Source organism: Gekko japonicus, unplaced genomic scaffold (assembly GCF_001447785.1).
Source record: "Gekko japonicus isolate JY-2015 unplaced genomic scaffold, Gekko_japonicus_V1.1 scaffold966, whole genome shotgun sequence".
Taxonomy (NCBI): domain Eukaryota; kingdom Metazoa; phylum Chordata; class Lepidosauria; order Squamata; family Gekkonidae; genus Gekko; species Gekko japonicus.
In genome coordinates, this window is record NW_015169202.1 from 315,932 (window position 1) to 327,395 (window position 11,464).

At 48.6% G+C, this 11,464-nt stretch overlaps 1 protein-coding gene across 1 annotated transcript in view; it reads left to right on the forward strand.

Annotated features, from left to right (window-relative positions):
- The window catches only part of TMEM26 (transmembrane protein 26), a 52,711-nt gene extending 42,293 nt beyond the window's left edge, over nucleotides 1–10,418 (forward strand). Inside the window, exons 4-6 of the mRNA XM_015416346.1 lie at nucleotides 5,338–5,558; nucleotides 8,174–8,250; nucleotides 9,830–10,418. Coding sequence (XP_015271832.1) covers nucleotides 5,338–5,558; nucleotides 8,174–8,250; nucleotides 9,830–10,245 — 714 coding nt within the window. The 3' untranslated portion in view covers nucleotides 10,246–10,418. The remainder of the gene's footprint in view (nucleotides 1–5,337; nucleotides 5,559–8,173; nucleotides 8,251–9,829) is intronic.
- The last annotated feature ends 1,046 nt before the right edge of the window (nucleotides 10,419–11,464 follow it).

The window sequence follows — 11,464 nt, forward strand, 5'->3', positions numbered from 1 at the left end:
TAAGTGCACGGACTCTAATCTGGGAGAACCGGGTTTAATTCCCCACTCCTCCACCTGCAGCTGCTGGATGACCTTGGGCAAGCCATAGTTCTGTCAGAGCTGTTCTCTCAAGAGCAGTTCTCTCAGAGCTCTCTCAGCCCCACCTACCTCACAGGGTGTCTATTGTTGGGAGGGGAAGGGAAAGGAGTTTGTAAGCTGCTCTGAGACTCTGAATGAATGGTGGGGTATAAATCCAATCTCCTCCTCCTCCTCCTTCTCCTCCTCCTGGCTGAGGGGGAAGGCCAGGAGTCAGCAAGTGAGCAGCTGAGCCCTTACTTTGGCCCCAAGATCATCAGTCTCCACCTCCTGTGGGAGCCGCTGTCTCAGGGGCCGTTGCAGCTTGGCTCCCCTTTTCCTCCAGCCTGCATGCTCCTCCTCCTGGCTGAGGGGGAAGGCCAGGAGTCAGCAAGTGAGCAGCTGAGCCCTTACTTTGGCCCCAAGATCATCAATCTCCGCCTCCTGTGGGAGCCGCTGTCTCAGGGGCCGTTGCAGCTTGGCTCCCCTTTTCCTCCAGCCTGCATGCGGCCACAGCTCAGTGCTCTCATCCACCATGGCATCTGCTTCCCCACCAGCTGCCAGATTAAGAAGCTGGCAGGGCTGCACAGCCTGGTCAGGCAGAGGAGTGGCCACTGCCCTGCCTCCAAGGCCTTGGCCGGCTAGTCTATATGGTACCAGGAGGGGATGGATGGTCCACTGGCTGAGCGCAGCCGCTTGGTGGCCCGCTGCCTGGCTGCCCACTTGCCTGGCCTCCTGGCCCCACCGTGCCGCTTCGTCATCATCAGCTGCTACAAGTCCTGGTGCTTGAAAAGCAGTGACACCTTCAGGAACAGGCTGTGTCGAATGCTTTATGAGGAGCAGCTGCCCACGCTGGAAAGCAATCATGAGTGGCTTCTCTCCTGGCCCTTCGCCCTCCTTCTCGTTTTCTCTTCTGGAAAACCGTGGCTCCTCCCACTCTTAGGTCATTTTATGCTGCCCAGTCGCTTCTTTTCTGCCATCAGGTGGGGTGGGGTGGGAGACTGGGGTGTCAGGCACTGCAGATGAGCTCATCTCATTTAATTTAATTTAATTTAATTACTGGCACCTCCGGGGACCCCGCACCCTCCAAAAAATACTGGTTACAAGGTTGATTTGGATCTACCCGAGCCGAAAATATACCCCCAAAAATCTTATCAGTATTTTTTTTGGGGGGGGGTGCTTTGGCTTCCCAAATGTATCCAGGTTTTCTCCAGAAACCCTCCACCACACAAATCCCAAGAAAATCCCGGATATGTTCGGGAATTTCGGGTAGATCTAAAAACAACGGCAAGGCGGGAGCAGATTGCTTCCGCCTCTCAGCCGTGTGTCAGCCAGGCTTGTGCAGTCCCGTGGATCTGCCGGGGTGGTGGTGGGGAGCTGAGAGCTCCTCGCCGGCTGTGGCTGGCTTCTCTTGCAGCCTGGTTTAAACCCGGCTGCCAGTCCAAGAGCAGCTGGGTCAGTGGGGAGCTGAGATCTCTGTGCCTTCGGGGAGCCAATAGCTCCCTGCAGGTGCAGCTCTGTGCTGCCATCTCCTGCCACTCGGTTTAAACCTGGTAGCAGGGGAGGGCAGCCCAGCCAGGATCGCTCTACCTGCCAGAGCCGATAGCTCCCTGCAGGTGCAACTCTGTTCCATCCCTGCGACTGGGCTGGTATTTTTTAACTGGCATTTTGTGGTTCGGGGGGGGGTGCTTTGGCTTCCCAAATGTATCCAGGTTTTCTCCAGAAACCCTCCACCACACAAATCCCAAGAAAATCCCGGATATGTTCGGGAATTTCGGGTAGATCTAAAAACAACGGCAAGGCGGGAGCAGATTGCTTCCGCCTCTCAGCTGTGTGTCAGCCAGGCTTGTGTAGTCCCGTGTATCTGCCGGGGTGGTGGTGGGGAGCTGAGAGCTCCTCGCCGGCTGTGGCTGGCTTCTCTTGCAGCCTGGTTTAAACCCGGCTGCCAGTCCAAGAGCAGCTGGGTCAGTGGGGAGCTGAGATCTCTGTGCCTTCGGGGAGCCAATAGCTCCCTGCAGGTGCAGCTCTGTGCTGCCATCTCCTGCCACTCGGTTTAAACCTGGTAGCAGGGGAGGGCAGCCCAGCCAGGATCGCTCTACCTGCCAGAGCCGATAGCTTCATGCAGGTGCAGCTCTGCTCCAGCCCCGCGACTGGGCTGGTATTTTTTAACTGGCATTTTGTGGTTCGGGTCTATTCAGGCCCGTAGCTACCGTGGGGCATCTCGGGGCTGGGCCCCCTGACTTACTGGCAAGGCCCCACAACTTCCCATCCAGCCCAGGGCCCCTGAAAGATGACAGGTGCAGGGAAGGAGCCGGGTGTTCCTTTAATTCGATTAGCCAGCGCCCTCTAAGAAATTTAAATGCCCCCTGACTCAAAAAATCCTACCTATGGGCCTGGGTCTATCGGACCCAAAATGTTTGGGATTTCTGAAAAATCCCAGATCCGAATACCATACTGGTATTTGGATCCGGATTTCTTCAGGAATCCTGACATTTTCCCCAGGTCCAATAGACCCGAACCAAAAAAATACAGTTAAAAAAAAATTGCACACCCCTACTCCTCTGTCCAAAGAAACAACCGCTTATTAAATAAATTGTTCTGATAGTCTCTCTTTAAGCTATCTGGAGGGAAGCCAAAAATCCCCCCCCCTCCCCGGAAGTCTCAAATGTAAGACATTGAGTTGGCCTTGCTGCTGGGCTTTCACACAGTTCTCTGGGATTTTTAAAATATCGCCCTTTGGCAATCATTCCTCAGATCTGTGCAAGCTGTGGTCAGTGTCTATGACTTGGATAATGAAACAGAGGAAAGTCTGAGAGGATGGTTGTAACCAAGACAGCAATATGATAAGGTGCTGCCAACATTATGAGCTGTGAGAGAACTCTCTGAAAAAGGAGAGCTTTTCCCTCACCCCTCAAGAATTGTCTGAGAAAGTAAAGTGTGAGTTGATTCCAAAGTGTGTACAAGGAAGTTGGCTCAGAGCTAGTTTCTCCTTCGCTGGTAATCACCAGATCAGACTTCGTTCTTTATTTTAATCCTAGTACTAAACCAACAAACTATGGGGTTTTCCATTTTTCCTTTCATTCCATCTGGGACACTCGGTTGCCCACTTTCAACAAAAAAAAAAGCTTTCTAGTATTTCGTTTTCACCAGGGAATCACCCAGCACCAGAAAAGCATTTTCCTGCTTGGTAAGAGTGTTGAAACAGAATCTGACTGGCACCCATTCTGGCCCATGCTGTCTGTCTGTCTGTCTGTCTGTCTGTCTGTCTGTCTGTCATCTATCCCTTTCTTTTCTCCCCAGTGTGAATCCCAAGCAGTTTACATCATACTCCCCTCCTTCGGAAGTTAGGCTGAGAGAGAGAATCTGGAGCAAGGTCGCCCCGTGAGTCCCATGTCAGAGTCAGGCTACAAACCTGGGTCTCCCAGAACCTAATCCAACACTGTAACCGCAACACCATGCTGGCTGAATTGTAGGCGCACCACCCAGTCCAATGCTGCTTCCATCAGAACAAACCATAGTAGGATTCATAATCTAGTAAGATCAGAGCACTAGAGGTCAGTCCCTTTACCATTTCTAAAGTCCACTTCCGGTTCTAAAGTCCACTTCCGGATCTGTTGGTCTTCAGCAATCTCGTTCCTTTACCATTTCTAAAGTCCACTTCCGGATCTGGTCCACAGAGACAGGTTTGTTGGTCTTCAGCAATCACGTTAGTGGTTTGGTCTCTATTGATGGGTCTTGCAAGTAATGACTATGGTAGTTAATTCCCAAAAATAATTTCACTTTTGTCATTATCAGCGTTTTCAGCTTTCCAGGGGCATTTCCGTTCTGTAGGCACGGCTCTTCCTCATATTTTATGTTTCCCAAGAATTCTGTCCTACCTACTTTACTGGGAAAGATCTAGGGTTGCCAAGTGTACTTACCTTGGCGGCGGGGGAGCCTCGCCGGGCTCTGGGAGCTCTCTGGTGATGTGTGTGTGTGTGCGCAAAGCGCGCGCGCGCCGCCAGCACGTCACAGGAAGTGACACGCTACATCACTCACGATGGGGGCGTGGCCCAGATCCTCAGAGGGGTTTTCCCTCCGACGATCGGGGCCACGCCTCCAACGTGAGTGACACAACCACGTTGCGCTTCAGGGGACGGAGTTCCCCCCGGGGCCCGATCCTGCGGCGGTGGAAATCAGGCCTCCAAATCGGGGGTTTACCTGGCCCCCACTCCCACTTGGCAGCCCTAGAAAGACCTTTAGTCGTTTCATTTAAATCCTGACTCCTGGGTTAGAATAGGTCAGAATAGTCTGCCTTTTTCACCTCCAGTTACTCTGACCCAAGGAGTCCGACTCGGTGTGACCGTTGGGTTGTCTTGCGGCTCAGAAAGCAGAGCCTCAACCTTAGGCTCTGCATCCTGGTCCCCCAATTTTCTTCCCCCAAGGAGTTGTTTACCTCATTACTGGCCCTCCAACTGTTCCATAGTCAATTCTCTGGACTTGGCTGCCTTTGGATGTAAATACTGTACATCCCATATTTCCTCACACAGGCACTCCTTTGAAGGTGATTGCCAACATGAAAACCTCCTGATAGCTCCTGGGCTATGCCGCCCTTTTCTGGGGCAACCGTTCTTCCTCTGAGCCTTCCACTGCGGCAAAGGGGGAGCCACTGACGTACTCTCCTTCTGGCCAGGTCCCACTCTGCCTTTCGGCTCCATCACTATGAACGGAGTGTCCCTGAAGAAGCCAGTCAGGTGCTTTATATTCTGTTGCTATAGTGATGACATAATCACACTGAGTCGACAATGATGTCACTTTTGAGTTTGGTGAGGCTGACAGGGCCAGCACGGACTAGGCTTTTTAGTTGGTTTGTGGGAAATGAGGTTCGTTGTGACATCCGAATTCACAGACCACAGTTTGTTGAGCAATTCCACCCCCATGGCCACAGAAATATACCAGAGAGGTATAGAGAGGGATGTCTCCTATGCTGAGAGAGGGAAGGCAGGCCAGAGGCGGTTTACACAATAGTAAGATTTGATCCTTATTTCTGCTAGGCTAACAAGTTCATTGCACAAATCATGGGTTAAACAGACCACAGGTGTTGTCGGATTTTATTTTATTTTTTTTGTACCGTCTGAACACAACCAATATCTGCTCCGGTAGTTTGTACTGAAATGTTCCGATGGGTTCAGAATATCGGTGCTGGGAAAGCAAATGAATAGATTGCCACAAGCAGCTTTCCTTTCCCTTTTTGACAGACACCTTCTATTGATGGCTGGCTTTTTATATCCGCCTTTGAAACAGGCCCTATACCTGGTCAACACGCTCTCCACGGTGTGTGAGAAAGTCTGGACACTCAGTCTCCACCAGACCTTCCTGCTGCTCCTGATCATCGGGAGGTGGCTTCTCCCTATTGGCGGTGAAATCACTCGGGACCAGTTGTCACAGTTGCTTCTCATGTTTGTGGGCACAGCGGCAGACATTCTTGAATTCGCGAGCGAGACCCTGGAGATAGAGGACGTAAGGTAGGCAGTATCTTGCAACTCCAGCTACTCTCAGCCATTTCAGCTGAAAATGCTGTCAAGCCATCTGGGTAAAAGCACTGAAGAATAACAAAGGTTAAAAACTGAAGCGCTGATTCCATTTTAGTAAAGGTAAAGGTTTCCCTTGCTCGAAAGCCAGTCGAATCCGACTCTAGGGTTGCGGTGCTCATCTCCGTTTCCAAGCCGAAGAGCCAGCACTGTCTGAAGATGTTTCTGTGGTCATGTGGCCGGCATGACTACAGCCCATTCTCATGAGACCTTGGAAGCTAAGTAGGGTTGGTACTTAGATGGGAGACCACCAAGGGAGACTCCACTGAGGAAGGCCACGGCAAGCCACTTGTGCTTCTCACTTGCTTTGCCACGCCCCTCGCTGGGGTCACCATAAGTGACGAACCTTATTCCATGGATTTCAAAGGGAGAATCAGATTTAAATATAACTGTACTTTCAAAAAGGTATTACAGTATGACTATTCATTTGTAAGGGATTATCCAGCAAAGATATTCCATGTGTGTGAGAGTGCATGGGAGCATGTGGATACACTTATGTCTGAAGCAATTGCATATATTGGAGATAGTAATAGTGCCAATATGTACCTTCCAGTTCGGGTCCTAAGAGTACAAGTAAAACATCTTTTTCAGGGCCAATGTGACATCAATATGTAACAGTACCTGCTTCTGACACAAGACCAGATACAATTGTGGACCCACAAACAAATGTTTTGTGTGTGTCATTCAATTCCAAATTGGAACATTCCATTTTTGGTCCTATATCAAACGGACTTTGTTGCATGTTGTATTCTGTACTATTTGACCTCTTGTGGGCCAAAACACGTCAGGTCATATATTGTTCTTTTTTGTGCACTTGTCACTTTGATTATTTTATGAATCTTTATTTGAGCCCCTACAAGGTTTTCATATGTTTTTGAAATAAACACGTGTACTTTTGTCTGTACCTATTTGATGTTTTTAACTTTTGGCCCATAAAATGTAATGCCAGGCGGCAAACCCAACTAACAATATGATTTTTTAAACTCAGAATACAAACAAAGCCAATTGATTCTCAGGAGTGAAAGCAATTGATTTACTGGGAAATCCACAAAAGCCCAATAAGTGTATTTAATCGTATGCAAGACTAGGTTTTTCCCCAAAAGGGATACAATAAAGGGGGGGGGGGCTTACATTTCAATACAAATTAGTTACTTTTTGTATGTATAGCACTTTTAGGAGATGAGTCATCTACCTTGAAAGTAAATAAGGTAGTTTTTCAGCACCCCCTCCCATACATCCAGCCTCAGCAGCCCAGCACAGCTACAATCTGTCTCTCACCCTTTGTTACCTCCCCCCGCCCCAGGGTCCTACCTCTGAGGATCTTGAGGAGGCATACCGGACGTCCTCCTCCACCGCCCCATCCCCACCACTATCAACAACCCTGTGAGGTGGTCCAGGCTGAGCAACCGGCACTGGGTGACACAGACGACAGGGTCCTGGCTCGGGAGGGGGGGGGAGTCTGAACCTGGCTCTCCCAGATCCCCCCACCGCCTGTTCTCATCCCTCCTGCATTTCTTACCGAAGTGCCGGGGCTGAGGGGACAGCCCGATGAAGAGGCTGTTTCCGAAACCTCCAAGGGGTGCTTTTTGTCCTCTCGTGACCCCTTTTCCTTCATGGGCTGAGAACAGGAGCAGGGGGGGGAGGAGGTTGCCATCCCCCACCCTCTCTGACATTCATTCTGCCTCCCGTCTCCACGGCTGTTCAGACATGCGGCAGCAACAGCAGCAACCCCTTTTCCCCTTCGTTTTTCCACTCGCCCCCAAGGCCGGGACATCTTTCCCCTCAGAGCAGCACGCACAAGGCAGCCCAGTGGCCTCACAATCCGCATGCCAGCCCTCTTCCTCCTGTCTCCTCCGCTGGCCTCATCCTTTCATTGGCAAACCAGTACTCCATGTGCCTGCTGTTGCCAAAACCTCCCCCCCCCCGGTCTCTGTTTGGTGAGGTGGTGGCAGCACCGGCAACTTGGCTCCGCCCATGTGGTGGCTTCATCAGTCATCACTGAGCTCCAGTTGGAGGAGGTGGGAGGGAAAAAACACTACGCCTCCTCTTTTTCTGCCTTCCCTCCCATTCCCCCCCCCCAGTATTTTACCTCAGTCTCATAGTCCTGCCCCCTATCCATTTCCTATCTATTTCTTGACTGCTTTCGACCATACACACCTCACTGCATGCGCCCATTCCCCTCCCCCAAGCAGCCTCCTGCCTTCCTTCCTCTATACCAGTGGCTCGCAGGCCGGATAAGAGCCCTGGGTGGGCCAGTTCCAGCCTCTGGGCCTTATGTTTGATACCCCTGCCGTAAAGAACACAAGTCCATCTGACATTACCTCCACCCCAAGATCCCAAGAATTCCAACTTAGGACACCAGTGTTTCCCTCAATTAGACTGAAATGTAAGCCGCCTTGATCACATTTCTGGGGTAGGGCTGGGCATAAATTTCATTAAACAAATAAATAAATAAATACGCTGTAAGTCACATCAGATGGACTCCATCCCTTTACAATATGGTGGCATTGCTTGTATGTGTTTTGTTTTTGTTTTTGTTTTAATTTCAGGAAGAATCATGCTCTTGTGTATGCTATTCTAGCTGTGTGGACTTGGAGTATGTTGCAGTTTCCACTGGATCTTGCAGGTAATATTGGTCATTTCCAGACCTTTCTGCTATGAACAGAGACATGAGAATGACCATTGAGAAACCTATACTGGTGTAACTGTCTGGGGCAGACCTCCACTCTCCAGCCCAACGCTGGAGTCTGACCATTACTTACAAATTAATCCTAAGGGTTTGATGTAGGCTACCCCCTTTTTCTGGCTGTGGGAGTTCTGCAGTATTTATTTATTTAGACCGGGGTCATTTCATAGAAAAAGAGGTGCAGGAGCTCATTAGCATAATTCATTAGCATAACTTATTTGCATATGCCACACCCTCTGACATCACTGGAAGTGTGTCAAAAGGCAACACGCACCGCTCAGGCTCCACTGGACTGTTTTGGATTGCTAGCTATTGGTGGGGGGGCCAACGTGCAGACCTGCCCTTGCAGAGGAGGGAGAGCTTGTACCTGAATAAAACTTGGGCTTAAAGGTGCCACTGGACTGTTTTGGATGCGATTGATAGCTATAGGGGGGGATAACATGCAGAGCTGTCCTCGCAGAGGAGGGACAGCTTGTACCTGAAGGTGTGGGGGGGAAGGCTCTGCAACTTACCTGGCTACTTCTTGCTCCTCGTGGCCCAACTAAGGGCTGCAGGGGGCGGGGTTTGTTGCATGTGCCCACCCCCTGGGCTCTTTACTGCTGGAGCTCCGCTCCTGTGCGCTCCTGCAGGAAATGACCCCTGTATTTAGAAATTTTTTACCCTGCCTCTCCAGGAAGTTGCCCAAGGTGGTAAAAATAAAATCAACAAAAACATTAAATGATATTAATTAAAATCCAGCCTAAAGAACACAGAGCATAAAAAGAGACCACCGACGGCTTCCAAACTAAAATAGTATTTTAAAAAATCTACCCCTGAAATTAAAAGTCTGGGTGAACAGAAACTACTTGGCCTGGCACCGGAAAGAAAGCAATGCGGGTGCCAGGTGAGCTTCAAGGGAAAGGGCATTCCACAAGCAAGGTGCCTCTACTGAAACAACGCTGACTTTGGTTGCCCCCTGCCTCACCTCTGAAGAGGCACAGAGAGCACTGGTTGTGAAGTAGATCTTAATTGTTAGGCTGGACAACATGATGCATGCACAGGAACCAGAATGGTGGCAAATGTCCAGAGTGAGATATGATGGCCACAAATACCAGGAGTACAACATACAAAATACATATATTGCACTGTTTCACACAACATGACGTCCAATGGCAGTGCCCCTGATATATGTGGACATAATGTCGATTGTGAAGTAGATCTTAATTGTTAGGCTGGACAACATGATGCGTGCACAGGAACCAGAATGGTGGCAAATGTCCAGAGTGAGATACGATGTCCATAAATACCAGGAGCACAACATACAAAATACACATATTGCACCGTTTTACACAACATGGCGCCCAATGGCAGCGCTCCTGATATATGTGGACATAATGTCTCAAAAGTGCTACAAATATAGACTCAGCCAGTCAGCCTGGGCATAATCACGCTACCCCGAACAGACACCTTTTTAGGAAGGCCACTTTCACTTGTACTATGGCATTGATACGTATTTTAAACAGAGACTCTTTGTTTGTAGTGCAACACGTCGGCTGCAATTCATCCGTCTCATCCAAGAGAGTCTTCAGTTTGCTTCTCTCCCGACACAGTGCGGACCTCTGGAACATTGGCATCGGCTTGTTCATACAAGACGGCCCTTTCCTTGTTGTGCGTTTGATCCTGATGGGCCATTTCAAAGTCATCACACAGATGCTGGTGTTTTTCACAGCTAAGAATATCTTAAGTGTAATGTTACAACTGTACCGGCTCATAGTGTTATCATTGGACTTCCATGCGTCACTGCGGTATCAGTCAAACAGCCGGAAAGGAGGAGTCAGTTGTTGCCCATGTGATCCAAACCATATCAGCCTTCCAGCCAACAGCTGTGATACGGATGGAAGGGAGTGTGCTACCATTCCTCTTGAGGACTCCTTGCCAGTTACTGCTGAATGCTAGTGAACTCTGATCTTTTAATTGTGACATTCCATTGTTTTCCCCTTGGCTACTTTGGAAGGGACTGGCATTATCAGACAGTCTGTTTGATTCTTGCATATTTTTTTAAACCTCTGTCCACCTACAAGATGAATGTTTCATTCTTAAATAAACACAAGACAAGAAGCTGGAGCAAATCCACCCAAGTGGAAATGTTTTCAGTGCAGGCAGAGTGTCACTAAAGCCATACCATATTTATCCACAGGGATTAAGTACAAGTAGTTGATTAGAATTTTTTAAAAATATGTCGTGTTAGCAGATTTGATTACGGACCGCAGAAGAGTCATGTTAGCAGAACATTTGCCTGAAATTCAGGCATATGGCTCTAGCATGGTGCAGGATCTATTTGGGCCTTGGAAGAATACTTTCCATTGTGACAAACAGCATGGATGAGCAAATGAATGAAGAGAATGCATTCCTTCTGCCGATAGGACACAAATACATTATACATTCAGTGAATGCAAGAACAACTGGTTTAGAATTTCCTCTCTCTTGGCTGGACTGAAAACTCTTTGCCCTGGGGAGGAATTACGAAAGGTCACACATTTCTTTTTTCCTCCAACATAATCAAACAAGACCTTTCTCATTCACAATGCTATATAAACATCATATTTGGATTACCATTCACTTCGATACATAATTTTTTGGTCATTTTATACAAAGCATTTGCCCCTTTAACTTAGTTATCAGTGGGGGCTGGTGGCGTGCCTTACTCTGACAACTAAAAGCTAATCTTTTTTTTAATCAGTAGTGTTTGTTGGATTAAATGAAATAATGCATTTTGAACATGCAAAAAATGCAGTATAAGATACCAAGTATACAGTTATAGGATCCCTTTATATGAAGAAAAATCAGATGTCTGAATGTTGTTGTGTTACCCCAGGCACTGGTCATGATGTTTACAGCTTAGTCACCTTGGCTTTCCACATTCTTTAGTCTGAAGGGAACACAGTTGATTTGCTGGCAGGCAATGAGTGCCATAAAATGTCTGTTTTAGGACTCAGACCTTGTTTATAAGAACCTCCCTGTGACATTTCAGACTATATTCCAGACGTCTTTGTGAGCCAGCTGAGTTTTATTTCCTCCTTCATCAGTATTCTGAAGGTCCCTGGTGCCATCTTTTTGCATTGCCCCCATCAATGTCCATGGAAGTAAAGTTCTTGTGGATAGCAGCACATCTAAT